This window comes from Diospyros lotus, chromosome 8, assembly GCF_014633365.1.
Source record: "Diospyros lotus cultivar Yz01 chromosome 8, ASM1463336v1, whole genome shotgun sequence".
NCBI classification, from domain to species: domain Eukaryota; kingdom Viridiplantae; phylum Streptophyta; class Magnoliopsida; order Ericales; family Ebenaceae; genus Diospyros; species Diospyros lotus.
In genome coordinates, this window is record NC_068345.1 from 13706821 (window position 1) to 13726931 (window position 20111).

The following is a 20111-nucleotide window of genomic DNA, read 5'->3' on the forward strand; positions in this document are numbered from 1 at the left end:
TCCTGATTCGGATGGAGGCGAGTCCGTTGTCAATCCTGAATACCTGAGCTGGATGCATTCAAATTAGCTCCTGCTCAGATGGCTATTCTCTACAATTAGCGAAGAGGTTTTGGCACAAGTGATTCACTGTGAATTATCTGTCGAGGTATGGCTTTCTTTAGAGAATCTTTATGCTCGCCAAACGATAACCAAGTCCTTTCAATTGAAACAGAAATTACAATCAATTAAGAAGGATGATCTCTCTATAAATGATTATAATCTTAAGATCAAGACAATTGATCATGCTCTGGCAACAATAGGCGAGCCACTAACTAATAAGGACTTACTACTTTCCATATTAAACGGACTAGATCAGGAATACGATATTGTTGTTAGCCTAGTGACTTATCAAATGGACGAGATTGATTTGGAAAAAGTTCAATACTTATTCTTAATGCATGAGCAAAGGCTATCTGTTAAGAATTCATCGTCTATGGCTACCTTTGATTCACTGAATTCTGGTATGCATGCACATGTTGCAAATATTGCTAATTTTCCTACACGGAACAGTAGTAATTTTGGTAATAGTAGTAAATGAGGTAACACTATGAGAGGGACTAGTTACATGAATAGAGGACGAGGTCGAGGACGAGGATCCAATAAGCGTGTTTACTGTCAGCTTTGTGGGAAACCGGGACACTTTGTGGATAGGTGTTTCCATCGGTTTGACAAAAACTTTTTAGCGAGTTCCTAACCAGAGCTTTGGTGGTTTTGGTCGGTCCAATGGTGATAATCAGCTTAATTCAAAGGCTTATATGGCTGCCTTTAGTGACTCTAATGGCACCTATATGAGTGAGAATGGTTCTATATTAGGTTCTCCCTATGGACATCCTCCTAAACCTTCTTCTTCTGATAATCTTGTTCCTCAGTCTTCCTTTTTAAATCCCTCCTGGTTTGTTGACTACGGGGCAACCAATCATATTACCTCTAATCCGAGCAACTTGTCTCTACATACAAATAATGGTGGGGACAGAGTTACTATAGGCAATGGTAAAAAGTTGCCTATCACTCATGTTGGTACTAGTCGTTTATGTACTTATCTTAAACCTGCTACCTTTCTTTCCATTCCTAATGTTTTCCATGTACCTAATATGAAGAAAAATTTACTTAGTGTCTCTCAATTAACTCGAGACCATAATACTGTGGCTGAATTTCACTCGGATGTTTGTTTGATTAAGGACAAAGCTACAGGACAAGTGCTGCTCTGGGGACACCTTAAGGATGGGCTCTATCAACTGCTACCAACATCTTGGCCTGCTAACAGTGTTTCAGCCCAACCTCTAGCGTCCTTACCTGTTTCTTCTACTGTGTTTCCTCTCAATACATGTAATACTAGCAAAACATGTAATAGACAGAACTGATTTAATTATGAACTGTCCAATGGTGTAAGCGTTGCTCAAAGCACCAATGTTTGTCAAGAATGACATAATAAATTGGGCCATCCTTCTTTCCCTGTTCTCAATCGTGTGTTGAATAAAATTGGTGTATCATGTTCTTCTGATTTGGTCTTTTGTGATTCTTGTAAGATTGGCAAGCTTAGCCAACTTCCTTTCTCCAGTCATGATATCACAGTTACTACACCGTTACAATTGGTTTATTCTGATCTTTGAGGGCCTGCACCTATTATTTTTGTTCAAGGGTTTAGGTACTACATCATCTTTGTAGATACATACACTAGATACACTTGGATTTATCCCTTAAAACTCAAATCTGATGCCCTATCTGTTTTCACTACCTTTCATAAATTTGCTGAAATTCAATTTGAGTCTAAGCTTAGAGCCCTACAAACAGACAATGGGGGTGAATTTAAAGCCTTCCTGCCTTATCTTCATGCTAACGGCATTCAGCCTAGGTTTACCTGCACCCACACTCATCAATAAAATGGTGTGGCCGAGCAAAAAGATAGACACTTCTCCTCGTGTCCTGTTTGTTCTCTGTACCTGGCCAATTTGGCACTTCTCCTTAATGGAATTAAACAATCATCTAACAACATAAAGACAATAATACCATAATGGCTAACGTGGCCCCAAGTTTGGAAGTATAGTGGTTTATTTGGCATTTCTTAAAGTACATTAGCCAATTTGACACTTTCCTCTTTATTTTAAAGTGCGCAAATAGAATGAAAGACAATCAAGTGATTAACAAATACAACACAAATATTAAGAATAATGGAATGCAAGTAATTAAAGAGGATAGGGAGAAGAAAGTAAACTCGAGACTTATAGAAATTTAGCTCAATCTCAAACCTATTTTCTCTCTCCTCAAGTCATGACTTAAGTGTTCTACTATCTTCTCAACAAATTGTACACCACTTATAGCTTTCACAAGTGCTAGAAAACCTTTATAAATTCCTTTCTACACTCAAGTAATGAACTCTTAACACAAAAGTGCAATAAGTCCTCCCTCCCTCAACAATGGTAAGAAATACGAAAAGGAGAAACTCTCAACTCTTCTTAGAAAGGAAGAATGATAAGGTACAAGATTAAAATCCCTCCATGGATTGAATCATGAAAATGAAGAAAGTATCACATAGAACATTTCTCAAATCTGAAGCTTAAGGCACAAAACAAATGAAAGCTCAATAAGGAATTCTCTCAATCAAAGTTCTTGTGATTGTTCTGTAAATGATATAGAAATCTCCAAAAACGTCAACTATTATAGTGAAAGAAAAATATAACTTTACTGCCCACAATACTCAGGAACCAGAGGATTTACAGGTGTTGTTTCTTATTGATAAAAGGAGGAACCAAGACAATACTCAGGAACCAAAGGAAGGTAAGAAGATACTTGCGGTCGTTGGTAAGCAATTTCTCTCCAAAACTACTTTCCTGTTGCTAAATCGATGATTAGTTTTGGGCAAAAGAAAGAGAAGTTTAAATTAAGGTCATTGGTTGGTGTATAGGAAAAAACCAAGAGCAAGCTGGAGAAAAATATAAACTAAGGGCCATGATTGCAAGTCTCCACTGTTGTAAGAAAAACCAAAAAAGTGGCTGCAAGTTAGCAAGTAAAATAAGTGGACGATGAGCCTTGTGAAATGGTTTCCTTTTAATTGAGACAAAGCCGTGGCAAAAGAGGGTTCCAAGCAAATTAAAGGTTTTGACATCACTTGAGTTTTGGCTAATATATATGTACGTGTGTGTGTATTGAGATGAGAATGGGCAATTGCATTATCATGGAAAAGCCAAAAGTGAAGGAAGACATAAGACAAAAGAATGAAAGTGAAGGAAGGGCAAGGGAACCTCAAGAAGCAAAAGGAACCAGCTATGGGGATGTGGAACTCCACGGGTTCAGTTATGTTTTTGTTATGTGATATATCCAATTATCTATCGAGCATATTGTGGTTTTTTTGTAAGAATTGGTATGTGTTAGTAATGATTAGGTTTGATTCTTGTTGCGCAAGTTCACCCTTAATCGTCATTGAAGTTAAACATGACTAAGAAAGTAAGAGTGAAACCCACAAGAGGTTAATTAGTGATTAATTAAGCAATGTGGTGCTAAGTGACCTCTAGTTGGGAGTTTGTGTTAAGAGTTTATGGTTAAAGCTTGTGACCTCTAGCATCACATAGAACATTTCTCAAGAGGCCACTTAGCACAAAACAAATGATCTACTATGTGACCTCTAGTATCACATAGAACATTTCTCAAGAGGTTAAGATTTAAACAATGTGGTGCTAACTCAAATGGGTGGAGAATTTGTTAAATAATTCGTATTAGATTGGTTGATTGTCTTGGGTAAAGCAATTTATGTCAGGGATGTATTTGGTATTTCATCTAGTTGGTTGATTGGTTAGTTATATCTCTAGTTGTTCGGTTATTTTAAAACCTTGTGTAGACCGCCCTTATGTTCCATAAATAAGGGGTCAGAGGCCTTTATTTTCTCACCAGTTCTTTTATGCTATCTTGGGGAATTCCGAGCAAGTATGTGTTGTGTAAGAGGAAAGCGATTGAGAGCTTTGTAATCTATTCTAAATCCCGGTATAGGCTGGGTATTAGGTTGTGAGAGAGAGAGAGAGAGTTTGCGAGCAGTACATGTAATCAATTCTGATATTCAAGATAGTGGAGAAAGGCGCTAAAGGCAGTCTAGATGTAGGTTTCCTGAAAGGGAAACTGAACCAGGATAAATCTCGAGTCTTTATGTGTGTGTTCTTCTAATTTTGTGTTTTCATATTTTGTTCTCTTATCTCTTTCGTGAGTGGGTAATTCCAACAGTCTCGAGAGTAGAGTGTGTGATTAAGTAAGGCAAAAGATTGGGACAACACTACCCAATCAGAATCTACATAGCCAATAATTCCTCTATCCTGATTTTTCTTGAACTGCAGCCCCTTCCCAGGTGTTCCTTTGAGACACCTGAGTATATAGTAAGTTGCTTCAAGATGTCTTTTAGTTCATGAATGCATGAACTGGCTAATAATGCTTACAATATAGGTAATATCCAGCCCAGTGTGAGATAGGTAGATGAGCTTATCTACTAGGCACTAAAATCTCCCTTTATCAACCTGATATCCTTCTCTCTCTTCTTTATTCTTCCAATTGGGCTCTAGGGGACCCCAATTCCAATTGATCCACTCAACTCTAGAGACCACTCACAGTGGAGCCATACTGCTGCACTTGAGCCTTCAAATTCTTCATTCTAGGCCCTTCGGCCATCACTACTTACTTCCGATCACCGCAGCCCAAGTTGAGCTTTGATACCAAAATTGTCAGATCCAAAGCGATTTAGCAATGGTCAATCCAAATCTTCCCCAAATTATTGGTGATTACAGAGGAATTGAGAGAATTCCCAAAGGAAAGTGAGAGAGAAGATAGAATTGTAGAAAGCGAGAGAGAATTGGAGGGAAATTCAAAAATGTTCATTCATAATTCAAATGCTTCTCAAAGTGGGGTAGGCTATAATTTATAACCTCTCCCCCGCATACATAGGTTCCAGCCAAATACAAATAACCTCCTATGTACTACCCTCCTATGCTCTACCCAAGTACAATTCACTAGAGCACTAACTAATTTATGTTTTATTTGCTATTGCCACTCCTACTACTCTCCACTTGCACAACTACAATTACGTAAGTACACCTAATATTGCAAGTACATAACAGTATTTCGAGCTTATTTTTGATGGAGGGGTTGCAAAAAACGCGTGTTATAGGAACATCTTGACCTTCAAAAACACCAAATCTCCTACATTAAATTTTCTATCACTCCTCTTCTTATCTGCAATCTATTTCATTCTAATCTGAGCTATCGCCAGCTCCTTTTTCAATAGTGTGAGGGTCTCCTGCTTATTTTGCAAATACTCTTTCATTGTTGTCATGGATTCAGGGGAATCTACCACAGTGGGTAGTAAGGAAGTTGTGTACCCAAACAAAGCTTCAAATTGGGCTCTCTTGATAGAGCTGTGGTAGATTGTGTTATATCACCATTAAGCTAAAGATAGCCATCTGTTCCAGCTCTTTGGCTTGGCAAAACACATGCACCTCAAGTATGCTTCTAGGCATTGATTAACCCTCTTGGTCTGCCCATCTGTTTCAAGGTGATATGTGATAGACAAATGCAATCCAACCCTGAGATTCTTAAACAATTCTTGCCAAAAATTGCTAGTAAAAACCTTATCTCGATCTTATATAATGGACTTTGGAATTCCATGTAGCTTGGCCATTGAATCCAAGAATACCCAAGCTACATCTTGTGTTGTGTATGGATGAGTTAGGCTGATGAAATAGGCAAATTTGGTCAGTCTGTCAACCACTACTAGGATCACATCCCTGCCTTCAAATTTAGGAAGCCCCTCGGTGAAATCCATAGAAATCGCCTCCCAAGCTTGCTCAAGTATAGCAAGTGGTTGCAATAGGCCAGGCTGAGCCACCTACTCATGCTTGCAACATTGGCAAGTGGTGCAAGCTAGCATAAAGTCCACCACATCCCTCTTTAGCCCTAGGCAAAAAAATAGTTGCCTTGTCTATAATAGGTTGCTTTTATTCCTGAGTGGCCCCCTAGTGGTTAACAATGGAGTGTCTGCAGGATCTTTGCCTTTAATTCCTTGTAATCTCCCACAACTAATCTCCCCTTGAACTTGAACAATCCATTGGAGATAAAATACCCTTGATTCCCAAATGACCGAATGGCAAGCTGAGTTTGTAAGTCCCAAAGCCAATCAGACTTCTCATAGCTGTCAGTCAAATCCCTCACCCAATCCGATACTATTACAGTAATAGCTTAATAGGCCCCTATTTCTTTCCTTCTTGAGAGGGCATCGACCACCTCATTTTCCTTCCCCTTTCGGTAGTATGATGTAATCAAGACCCAACAATTTGGAAACCCCCTTCCTCTGCAATTGTGTGTGTAGCCTCGGTTGAAGCAAGAATCTTAGGCTTTCATGGTCAGTTTTAATAATGAATTGGTTGCCCTCTAGATAATGCCTCCATTTATCTATTATTGTTATCATTGCAAGTAGCTCCTTATCATACACACTCATTCCCAAATGTTTAGTAGCAAGGGCCTGACCAATGTAGGCCAATGGTCTCCCCTCTTGCACCAACACGGCTCCCACCCCACTATCACAAGCATCTGTTTCCACTACGAAGGGTTTAGAGAAGTCAGGTAATGCTAAGACAGGGGCTTTGTCATAGCCTTCTTTAGTGTTAAGAATGTTGCTTCTACTTGGGGATTCCATTTGAAGTTATATTTCTTAAGCAACTCTATTAGGGGCTTACTTATCATGCCATAGTACTGTATCAAGCTCCTATAGCATCCTATCAACCCCAAAAATCCCCTTTAACTCCCTGATAGATGTGGGCCTCGACCAATCCAACATGGCTAATATCCTTTTCGGGTCTATACTAACTCCCTTCCCCAAGATTATATGCCCTAAGTACTCCACCTCCCCCTTTACAAAGGTACACTTAGATAGCTTCACATGCAATTGACTGGATTTAAGGATTTCAAAGGTGATTTTTAGGTGAGATAAGTATTGCTCAAGGTCAGGGCTATAGATGAGGATGTCATTGAAGAAAACAAGTATGAACTTCCTCAAGTAGGGAGCAAACAAGTGGTTCATCAGGGCTTGGAAGGTGGCTAGGGCATTGGTAAGCCCAAAAGGCATTACCTTGAATTCATATAAGCCCTAGTGAGTCCTGAAAGTTGTCTTTGGGATATCAACAGGGTTCATTCTGATTTGGTGATACCCTGCACAGCGGTTTAGTTTGGAAAAAATAGTGGCTCCAATGAGCTCATATAGTAGGTCTTAAATTATTGCTAAGGGGAATTTGTTTTTGATAGTGAGAACATTAAGTTTGCGGTAATCTACACAGAAGCACCATGTGCCATCTTTTTTCTGAACAAGGAGAACGGGTGAAGCAAATGGGCTTTGGCTAGGCTGCATGATCGAGGTGTTAAGCATGTTTTCGACTTGTCTTTCGATTTCTACCTTTTGTATAGGTGGGTAGCAATAGGATCGGATGTTCACTTGTTCAAAATTGGATTTGAGATGAATAGAGTGGTCAAAGGCTCTGTTAGGGGGTAGGGATGATGGTTCAGCAAATAATTTCTCAAATTCCAATAGTAGTCATTGTAAAGCATTTGAGTGTCTTACCTCTACAAAAGGTTGGTTGGAAGTAAGGTTCTCCTGCTTGTTCGTCTCCATCTCCATAGCTTGGATTGAGAACATCTGGGATATTTTCCCCTTTTTCTTAGACATCAATTTCTGTAGCTTCTTCCCCGTGATCACCTTACACTCCTTGGTCTCCAAGCAGCCAACCAAAGTCAATTTCCTTCCATCAATGTCCACTATGATTTTTAATTTGTTGAAGTCGAAGGTTAGGGGACTCACTATCCTCATCCAGTTTGCTCCAAGGATAATATCACAACCCCCTAGCTCTAGGATTCTCAGGTCATCCGTAAACTCCTGCCCTTGCATCAACCACTTGAAATTGGCACACTTATAATGGCTATACATTTTGTTTCCATTAGCCACTATCACTGATAGAAGAGTAGTGGCTGTCAACTTGCATTTCAATTTGGTGGCAATTGCTTCATTTAAGAAGCTGTGGATGCTGCCATTGTCTACCAACACCATAAGCTTCTTCTTACCCATTTGCCCCCTTACCTTGATGATTTTCCCCGTAGGCCCCCCCTGAGTGCATGGAAGGAGATCTCTCCTCCTTCATCTCCTTGTTATATCGATCCCCACATTTATAACACAATCCCAACTATCTCCTTTGTTCCATAGTCGTGTTCTTGATTGCTAAAGGGTTGGGGTTTCCCTTAGGTAGGCTTGGGACCAGCCCTGTCACAACAACCCAGGAGTTCCCTCCCACAGGTAAGCTAACAATAGGACCAGTCCTTGGTAGGACCCTATTCCTTTTGAAAATGGCCTCCAAGGTTAACTCCTGTAACCTGGCCTTCTCTGCTGCTTGTCTCACTGTAGCAAGCATTATCTTCTTTACCATAGATCTTAATTCATCCTTAAGGCCACTGATAAAGCTCAACATAAAGTATTGCTCCATGAGATATGGTCAAGCAATCCACATTAAAGCCCCTAACTCTTCACATTTCTCCTGATAATCAGTCACCGTTCCCTCCTGCTTGAGCTTATTAAACTCTTCAATCACATCCGCCATATTCCTTTCTCCAAAGCTTATACACAACTCCTCAGCAAAATTAATCCTCCTCGTTACGGCTCCTCTCGATTGAAACCATCCTTGGAACCACATATCAGCCATATCATTCAGACAGGCTGTCACCAAGATAATCCACCGATGCTCAGCTACATTGTAAAATTAAAAGAAATGCTCACACCAACGAATCCACCACCTTAGCTTGGATCCGTCAAATAAAGGTGTTAGAATTATTAGTATAATTGTATATATTGTAATTATTGTATGTGTGTGTTTTATTTATAATTAGATTCACCCCATAGGTTAAGCCCGTAGGTGTTTAAGACTTATTATGCCTATTATAAATAACAAACTAAAAGAGGCTAATCTCTTAGATTTTTCTCTCATAATTATTTTCTCACATGGTATTAGAGCCACCGATGAGAAAAACCCTAACCGTCGTTGTGTATCTTTTTCCAACGACCTTCAAACCCTCACCGTCACCGTCGTCATCGTCACTACCCTTTAATTATGTTTTATATCTTGCTCATAGTCCTTTTAATTTGATTTCAATTAGCCAACTCACCAAAACCCTTGATTGTTCTATTATCTTTACTCCTACCTCTGTTTATGTTCAGGATCAGGGTACGAGGCGGACGATTGGGGTCGGGTGTGGGTCACTATCATCTTGCTGCGCCTAGTTCGCCGATAGCTTGCACCAATGTCGCTTCCCCAAATCTTCTCCACTATCGTCTCAATCATCCTAACCTCTCCAAACTGAAAAAATTAGTTCCTAGTTTGTCGTCATTGTCCATGTTTAATTGTGAGTCCTATCAACGTGGTAAACACACTCATAATTCTTCTTCCCGTCATGTCAACAATAGGGCTGAGGCTCCCTTTTCCCTTGTGCCCTCTAATGTATGGGAGTCCAGACGCGTCAATTCTACTCTTGGTTTTTCATATTTTGTTACTTTCATTGATGATTTTTCTCGTTGCACTTGGTTGTTTCTTATGAATAGTCGGTCCGAATTGTTTTCTATCTTTCGGATATTTACTGCTAAAATAAAAACACAGTTTAGAATTTCTATATGTGCCTTACGTAGTGATAATGCCCCTGAGTATTTTTCTTCTCAATTTACTACCTTTATGGCTACTAATCGTATCCTGCATCAATCCTCTTGTCCTCACACACTTCAACAAAATGGTATTGTTGAACGTAAAAATCGTCATCTCATTGAGACTACACGGACACTCCTTTTACATACCAATCTTCCCACCAAATTTTGGGGAGATGTTCTAACCGCATGTTATCTAATCAATCGCATGCCATCTTCAGTGTTACAAGACCAAATTTCTTATTCCCTTTTGTTCCCTACACAGCCGCTTTATTCCATTCCTCTTCGTGTTTTCAGATGTATCTGGTTTTGTGCATTCTTTTTCACCTAGACAAGATAAGCTTGCTGCAAAATCTCTCAAGTGTATCTTCCTCAGCTATTCTCGATTGTAGAAAGGCTATAAGTGTTACTCTCCTAAGCTGAACCACTATCTTATGTCTACTGATATCGCATTCTTTAAACAGCAGTCTTTCTTTTCGGTTACTCAACCCGATTCACAGAGTCTTCACCAGGTTTTGCCTTTTCTTTTTTCTTTTCTTCCACTATCCTCATCGAGTTTGTCTGTCTCCTCTGTGGCGCCTACCCTACTATTTTCCGATCCACCTTCCACGGCTCCTCCACTTCTTACATATCACCGTCGCCCTCATCCCTCTACCGGCGCCAGCATTCCTCCAGCCCAAGACTCTCCTGACTCGCTCTCTCCGTCTGTGGTCCCTCCTACCTTGGATCCTGAGCCCGACAATCTCCTTGTTGCTCTTTGCAAAGGTACATGGTCTACTCGTAATCCCCATCATATTTATAACTTTTTATACTATGACCGTTTATATCCTTCTTATAGTGCCTTTGTTGCGAGTCTTTCCTCTATTTCTATTCCTAAAACCACAAGTGAAGCTCTTGATATTTTACTCTTGTGTTTAGTTTTGATGATGAAAAATCTCAAATGGTTTTACTTTCTCTCAATCAAAGCATATAGTTTGGAAACAAAAATCAATTTCAAAGTGCTTTGTTAAAATGATCTATGATCTTTTATATTATTTGGAGATTAGCATAAACAAGTTTTAAGATCTAAAAAGAATCTCCTTGAAATCATTGGTCAAAACAATTCTAAGGCAAAAGACCAACTAGAACATGTTTTTGAAAGTGTGTTCATTTTAGAAAACTATCTCTTGGTATTTTGATATCTAATATCTCTTGGAAATGAAATGGTTTTGATAAATGTCTATATGAATGGTTTTTGATAAATGACTATATGAAAATCAATTTCTACTATGTGGATTATATGAATGAGAAAATGAATTTTTAGTATATAAGCTTTGAAGCAAGATATGAAAACTTATAGAAGAAATATTGAGTATGGTTGAGAGTGATTTGAAAAACTTGCTTGTTGAGAGTGATTTGTTTCAAAATATACTTTTGATAATCTCAACTTGCTTTCAAGATAATCAAAATGAGGTTTTAAAAGAATCGAATAAGGATGTATTGAAAATTCAAGTTTTTCTAAAGAATAGTCGACTATCAGGTTCATTCTGTTGACTATGCTTCAAAATAGTCGACTATTTTTTATGTTCTGTCGACTATTTAAGCATCTGTCGACTATTTTAGCATCTGTCGACTATCGAGTAAAAATAGTCGACTATGCCTTTTGATCTGTCGACTATTTTTGTTCATAAGTTTCAAAAATTTCTTCATATCTCAGCATCTGTCGACTATTGGAATGTGTCTGTCGACTATTGAAATTTTGTGTTATAAAATAGTCGACTATTCGTTTTGTCTGTCGACTATTTCTTGCTTTAGTTGTAAAAATAGTCAACTATATATTTCTTCTGTCGACTATTTCTTTTTGCAGAAAGTTCCAACGGCTATTTTTTCAAATCCCAACGGCTCCAAACGGCTATATTTCTCTTCAACTTCGTGGGACACTTATATATACATGTCATAGATGATCAAGAGGAGGCTAATGGATGGAAACAAGATGATCTAGCAATTGCAAACAATTTTATTCGATCTTACAGTGTTTGGGCTTTCATTGTTTTATTTTTTTTCTCTCCAAGGCTTTGTTGTTCTATCATTGTAAATCCATTCAATTAAGCCTTGTATCATTTTTGAGAGATCATTGTAACTAAGAGTTGTACTCTTAGATTCTATATTCGATTGTTTGTATTTTTCCTAGCAATAGCTAGAGGGCCCATTAAATTGGGAGGTTGTATTTTCCTAGCAGTAGCTAGAGGGCCCATTAAATTGGGAGGTTGTTTTTCCTAGCTTGTGTAGCTAGAGGGCCTACTTGTGTAAGTAGGAGGTTTTAGTGAATTGGTTTAAAATCCTTAGTGGGAGCTAAGGTAGTGGATTAGGCTTGGTTTAAGCCGAACCACTATAAATCTTGGTGTTCTTGTGTGCTTGTGTTCTTTAAATCATCTTTATCTTTCCAAGCATTCCTCACTTGATTCACATTTGTCATTTTATATGCTTCATGTTTTAAATCTTTAAAACTTCAACCTGTATTAAAAGTTTTTCAAGTTCTATCAATTAAGTTTTTAATTATACCAATTCACCCCCCTCTTGGTGTGTGCCATAGCATCTCCCGTTCTAACAGCTCTGTCTCATCCTAGTTGGAGTCAGGCTATGTTAGATGAGATTAACACCTTACATTCGAATGGTACTTAGGATTTGGTGTCTTTACCACCAGGAAAGACTCCCGATGGTTGCCGGTGGGTATTCACTCCCAAAGTGGGTCCTGATGGACAGGTGAAACGTCTTAAGGCATGCTTGATTGCAAAAGACTTTATACAGATCTATGGGCTAAATTACAAAGATACCTTCTCTCATGTTGCGGAAATGGCCTCAATTCGCCTCCTTCTCTCTCTAGCTGCCACACGTCATTAGCCACTCTATCAGCTCGATATTAAAAATGTCTTTCTTGGTGATTTGCAGGAAGAGGTATATATGGAGCAACCACCTGGTTTTGTTGCTCAGGGGGAGTCCAATATAGTCTACAAACACAAGAAGTCTCTCTATGGTCTGAAACAATCACCACGGGCATGATTTGGCAGGTTCAGCACTCTGGTTCAAGCCTTTGGTCTCACTCGAAATGAAGCTGATCATTCGATTTTCTATCGTCATTCTTCTTCCTTATGTATCTACCTTGTTGTGTATGTAAATGACATTGTTATCACAGGGAGTGATCATGTTGGAATACAGAAGTTGAAGGAACATCTACATCAACACTTATAGACCAGAGACCTAGGTTGACTTCAATATTTCTTAAGTATTGAAGTTGCTCAATCAGGAGATGGTATCTCAATTTCTCAAAGGAAGTATGTCCTTGACATCTTACAAGAAACTGGAATGGTGAACTACAAACTAGTTGACACCCCAATGGATCCGAATGTTCGACTCTTGTCAGGACAGGGGGAGTTTTATTCAGATCCTGGAAGGTATAAGAGACTGCTAGGCAAGTTAAACTATCTCACAGTCACTGGTCCCGACATTGCTTTTGCTATGAGTGTAGTTAATCAGTTCGTCAGTTCTACATGTGATTCTCACTGGGATGCTATTATCCAGATTCTGAGATATATCAAAAAAGCGTCAAGTAAAGGACTACTCTATGAGGATAAGGGACACACATATATTTGTTGTTATGCAAATACAGATTGGGCAGGATCTCCTTCTGATTGACGGTCAACCTCTGGGTATTATGTTCTTGTTGGAGGAAATCTGGTTTCTTAGAAAAGTAAGAGACAGAATGTAGTAACTAGATCTAGTGCAGAGACAGAGTATCGGGCTATGGCTAATACAACTTGTGAGTTCAACTGGCTTAAACAACTCCTACAGGAACTCAAGTTTTGTGAAGTGTCCCCTATGAAATTTGTTTGTGATAATCAAACTGCCTTACACATTGCTTCTAACCCACTGTTCAATGAGCGGACTAAGCATTTTGAAATCGACTGTCACTTTATTAGAGAAAAGTTGATTGAGGGTATTATTGTTACAGAGTTTGTTAACTCCAATTATCAACTTGCAGATGTCTTCACTAAGTCTCTAAAGGGTTCTCGAGTGGAATATATTCGTAATAAACTGTGTGCATATAATATCTATGCTCCAGCTTGAGAGAGAGTGTTAGAATTATTAGTATAATTGTATATATTGTAATTATTGTATGTGTGTGTTTTATTTGTAATTAGATTAAGCCCGTAGGTGTTTAAGGCCCATTATACCTATTATAAATAACAAGCTAAGAGATGCTAATATCTTAGGTTTTTCTCTTATAATTATTTTCTCACAAAAGGTATCTCCAACCTTAGCATTGGTGTGTGTTTAACAACATGAGGGGTTAATTCCCTTACCTAAACTCCTGGCTCCATGTTCGACACTTCCTCTGTCTCCATTACTCCATGTGGTCTAGGAAAAATGCCTTGTCTGGTCAAGTCCCGATCAAATACGACCCTGGAAGGAAATTCCGGAGGTAACCGGAACTGCAAAAGGGATGACATGTTGAACATGTTGTTAATCCTCTGGCCATATTCCTCTATCGTCTCCCGATGCCTTTCGAGTTCACATTGCACACTCTCCTAAGAGGCTGTCAAATCCTCACGCATACCATTTCTGATCACAACCACATCCTCCCTACTTTGGGGGTGATCGCCTCATGCATCTGCGTCATCCCAAACTCCAGTGCTTCCATCCTTGACTCCAATTGTTTAGGACTCATCCCTTCTGCCATAGTTCGTCTTATGCACCAAATCACTTCACCTCCTAATCGATGGAGATCCGCGATTCCGACCACTGATCGTAATTCAGTGTAATCCGATCACCTTGCAAACCACAGCCAACACAACTTCTCACCGAGGATCGCCAACTTTGATACCAGAATGTCAAGCCTCAAATCTAAGGCTAGGCTAATTGTAGAATTATAGAACAGATAAAGAATTTGGAGGGAGAATTCAAGAGAGAAAGAGAGCGGGAAAAAAAGTTGAGAGGGAAAGAATCAGTATTGTCATTCATGATCCCCATCATCTTGCACATGACCTTTTATAGGCTTCTTCCCTCGGTTGTTATGACGTAACCGAATAGGTACAAACTACTTAAGTTGTAACTGCTTTAGTACAATAGGCTTACTCACCATCTGTCTAATTACAATTGTACACTAAGGGTTGTGATACATATTGATCCAAGAAAGAGAAGCCCTCATCACCTTATGTCGTAGATTGAAAAAGGTGGCACACACCACTAACCAAAAGCTAAGAAAAAGATTATTATTGTCAAGGAAATTCTACCATCCATTATAGGAAAATGAGTCAATGAGACTCTCGCATCACATTTGGGAGTTGTGTCAACTCCAGAGAGAGTCACTAGCTACTAAGGAGACAATTAGAGGAGTCGCTGGGGACCTCTAACATCTCCTTCTCCTCCAAACATAAGCAACGTTAAGGGTAGGAGAAAAATAAAAATAAAAAAAATCAAATTCAAATTTGAAAATGAACACAATTTTGTCAAACATGTTAATTTTTCATTTTTTTAAGTAAAAAAGGAAACTAAAAATCTGCCAAACAAAATCGAAATAAATTCTATTAATTTATCATGTATTAAGGCATTAATATATCAAAGACTCCTTTTTGCTACCAAATATGTTCTAATAACAAAGACTTCATTTTTTTAGGTAAAAAAAGGAAACTAAAAACTCTGCCAGACAAAATCAAAATAAATTCTATTAATTTATCATGTATTAAGGCATTAATATATCAAAGACTCCCTTTTCACTACTAAATATGTTCTAATAACAAAGACTTCACTTTCTTCTTCTTTTCTAAATTTTTTTTTTTTTTTTTTTTTTGGGGGGGGGGGGGGGGGGTGGGGAAAGAAAAATGCTCTTCTTGTAGAAGCTCTCTTTCCCTAGCCTAACAACACTTCACTTCCATATACTTCACATTACCTGCTCAAAAGCAATCCACAAGAGGTGAATGTGGAATTTTCCAAGTTTGTATCCCCAAATACCCTTTGTTTCAAAAGTAATTTTTGAGACATTGTCATGCACTACGAGATTTAAGTGCCATTCATGCTTATTTTGATACCAAACCAAACCATCTGATCAGCCCAATACCCCACATAATGCTTTATTATTGGAACCCAAGTAAAAGAGTAGAGAAGAAATATATGATGGTTATTATCCCTGTGCATCATGTATAAATCACATGGAATCTAGTCAACATTTAACCATCAAAGTAAACAAAAACATGTCACATTCCTAGGGTTAGCTAGGATTGTGATAGGATTTAGGAGAGAAATCAGAATTAAAGGGGGAAATCAGTAGAAAGAGGGAGAGATAATGAGAGAGAGGGGAGAGAAATAAGAGGGAGATTGAAGAAAAATCTTAGAGAGAGAAATGAGAGTTTCATTCATTCAATTCAAGCATAAAACCATCTCATATGTTTACAGCAGCCTTATATAGGCATATCAGATTCTTAACAGCATCCCAACTCCCCCATGTGCTCCTAACCACTTGCTAAAATATCTCCTAACAATTATCAAAAGCCTATTACTATATTGCCCCTTTAATGTTCCTTAGGTCATGACAATTCCCCCTCGAGAGAGTTCTTGTCCCCAAGAACTTGCAGCAAGTAGCTATTGCTTCATCCAATTCCCGCCTTCTCTATCTGATTTTTCTTTCTTTCTTTCTTTCTCCTTCTAGGCCTCTTCTTCTTCCTCGTTCTTAAGTTCTCATCATCTTCAAAATTGGCAGCAACACGGTGGCATCGTTTAGGATCAGCAAGTCTTCCTTCTGCTGGTGTTGTCTTCCTCTTATCGTTTGATAAAGAACCCTCCACGTTATCTGAAACCAAAGGCAATGGAACAATATCCTTAGGAACTCCACTCTCAATTCCATTTCTTACAGAATTTGGATCCAGCATACCACCTAATCCTTTAGTCCATGCATTAGATGCCAAGGGTAACAAGTTGGCCTTGGTTTTGTTGGTCACTTGATCAAATACTTCCAGCCTTCCTCTTGCAATCTTTTGGTAATTTCCTTTTGATGTATTAATTCTTCTTCTATCTTGTCAATCTTAGTTGGATAATTTTTTTCCAACTCCAAAAACAACTCCTGGCTGCCTCTTGTTATCTCTATCATCCAGCTAGCAGCATCATTCAGCTCTAGTTTTGGCCTTCCATGAGTATCATTTGGAACATCATCATCGGGAACTTCCTTTCCAAAGGAACTAGTGTGTTCCTTTAATTCTCCTTTTGTCCAAACACCCTAAACCAAGCCCTCGGACTTTCTGCTATTGCTGCCAGCACTATCCTGACAACCACCATCTTTGTGAATTCCGCCGAAACCAATATCCTTCTTCCACTCTACGTTGGAGGTAAGCAATGAATCTGCTTCCCACCTCCTCAATTTCTCCTCCAACTGCTCCATTTTAGGAATTCATCTTTGTTAAAATTTCCGCGATAATGATCTAAGTATTCAGTAGGGAATTGTAATGATACTTCTTGATCAGTATCATCACAAACTCTTGCAGCTTCTCGCGAAACATACAGCCAAATTCCTCGCACTCTTCATGAAACCCATTGCTTCTTCCTTTGTCCCTTTGGCTAGACTCATTCTCAAACTTCTTTCCCATGTTTGATTCTTCTAGCTACACTACTCCTTATCCCTGTTGCTACCAACTGAAAATGCAGCCTTCCTTGGCTGCCATTGAGGCTCCATTCCAACTAAAAATGAAGCATTCTTCTGCTGCAATTGAGGGCTCATCTGCTTCATGAATGCACTGCTCCCAATAGCCTCACGAGCAGGTCGTCCCCCTGAAAATGCAGCACCCTTCTGTTGCGACTGAGACTACAATGTCCTCGTGCATGCACTCCTCCCCCTAGCAGACTTCTCACGAGCAAGACAACTCGAAGGCCAATAAACAAGAGCTTTGTACATCCTAAATCCCTCACTTCTCTTCAGTATGTAACTCTCAACAGTCACCTCTGAAGTTGATCCAAGAGGTGGCAAATTGCAGGTTCTAGAGTCGCCTAAAGCTACCAATTCTCCTGACTTGCCTGCTATCTATTCCGACAGCCGAAATTCCAGCTTCAAAGCTACCACCTGCTTCCCTCTCAAGATTCAAACAGGAGGGCCCAGATTCACAGGCGACAATCGCCTCACGTCAACTACCCAGGGAAGTCACCAACCCAATCACCGTCCCTACTGGCTGCGACTCCCATTTCCACGTCTAACCCAATCTCTATCACCTTCCAATTTCAAATCCGACAGTGCCTTCCTTGCACTGGTCGCCACCCAATCACCTTCCAATTCAAAATCGCCCAGCGGAATCCGTCTTCTATGCTAATCGACTCTGATGCAGTTGATACACTTTGTCGGATTCAAGCCGGAAATCGCTTGACCCGCTTCCCACCTCAATTACGAGCAAGAATTACCAAGATTTGCAGCCGAGAGTCAACCTCCCACTTTGCTTCCAAGTTCGCACCAAAAGTTACGAAAATCGCCTTGCTAAATAGCACTCGCTGTCTAGGTCGCTAGCAATCACTTGGCTCGCTCTCAATTCCAATTGAGATCGCCTTACTCACAGCTTCCAAAGTCACCCGAACTTCGACACTGAAACCGCTTCTATACACCGCCTACCATACCAGCTCTACTTCACCTTCCTTTATGGACTATACAACTCGGAGAACAGTAGTGAATAAACCAGCTGCTTCGCCTTCACCAGTCGAACCTTGTACCTTTCCTCTACAATTCCAACCAAGAGATCGGCGTTGGCAATTAACCACGTCGAAAAGCAATAGTGTATAACCAATCGGAAATCGCTTGGCTAGACCGCTGTCAAATTCCGCCTATGAACCATAGCTGAAGAACGACGGCTCTGATACCAATTGTCACATTCCTATGATTAACTAGGATTGTGATAGGAATTAGGAGAGAAATCAGAATTAAAGGAAGGGGGAAATCAGTAGAAAGAGGGAGAGATAATGAGAGAGAGAGGGGAGAGAAATAAGAGGGAGATTGAAGAGAAATCTTAGAGAGAGAAATGAGAGTTTCATTCATTCAATTCAAGCATAAAACCATCCCATATGTTTACTGCAGCCTTATATAGGCATATCAGATTCCTAACAGCATCCCAACTCCCCCATGTGCTCCTAACCACTTGTTAAAATATCTAACCAATTATCAAAATCCTATTACTATATTGCCCCTTTAATGCTCCTTGGGTCATGACAAAACATTAAGAAATTCAAATTACCAACATACCACATGGCTTCAGAACTCAAAACAGACAACATCTTTCTTAATAAAACATATAAATACCTGTTCATACAGATCTTCTAGCTTCTTTCTAGGAAGCTTAAGTTGTGCCACTTGGGGTAATATTGCATCCCACCTTCCACTGTTAATATCAGCAACAAATGTTTCAAGGCTGTCAACTGTATTCAGAGAAACCTGGCACTCATTCTGCAATATTTGGAAAGTTTGATGCAAAGAATTTTCTTTGCAAAACTGAAGAACTATCTTAATCACGCTGCAACACAGAAAGGATAAACCAAATTAGATTTCTGCAAGATCCAAACATGCAGTGATCAAGCAATACTGAATTGCATCCAAACATGCAGTGATCAAGCAATACTGAATTGCACCAGACAGATGAGGAGAAGAGGGGCAAGAAAAGTTAAAAGCTTGCCAGATCCTTCAAGTAAAAGGATGATACATTTCATACCTAAAAGGAAAAACATGGAAAAAGTTGACACCTTTTTGTAGCAAATATTGGCACCAATCCCAAAAAATGAACCAAGGTATGCATAATCTTTTGTAAAAACAAAAATATATCAATAATCAGATGGAGTGGAGTCCCAGCACCGGCATTATATATGGTCCAACTCCAAAACACTAAACACATTTCTCAAATTCCAAGTTAGAATCAAATTTCTCTTCAAGAAGCCAAAGACAAACACCACTCAAAGAAATCATCATCCTTGGTTCCTTGCTCACCATGTTTAAATAGCAACTGTCCATATCAGTGAGCCACAAAATTAGCAATAATGCAATTATGAAAGAAACTCATTTGAATTTTGATAGGGGCATGAAAAATTGAAGACTAGTTAATTTCAAGTTCCATCTGTCATCACATCTGGGAGCATACCCTCTGCACCCAAGGACTATTGAATGCATCATTATGGCTTTGGATGCCGGAGTTCAGTTTCTAATGTAACAAAAGCAATGCATCATGCCACTGCCCTGTTATGTCTTTGTATTCCATCTCAGTTCAGAAAAACTTGGCTATCAAGATTGCTCACATTTTTGCTGGCATCATGCCAAAGCAAAGTGTTTTAACTTCTTGGTCAATTGCATTCAGACCCCTTGTGGTTTGGTCATTTGCAT

General features: G+C 39.3%; 1 protein-coding gene across 1 annotated transcript in view; it reads right to left on the bottom strand.

Moving 5' to 3' along the window:
* Window positions 1–20111, bottom strand: part of LOC127807524 (suppressor of mec-8 and unc-52 protein homolog 1) — a 110255-nt gene that overhangs the window by 64461 nt on the left and 25683 nt on the right. Inside the window, exon 2 of the mRNA XM_052345432.1 lies at window positions 19044–19254. Coding sequence (XP_052201392.1) covers window positions 19044–19254 — 211 coding nt within the window. The remainder of the gene's footprint in view (window positions 1–19043; window positions 19255–20111) is intronic.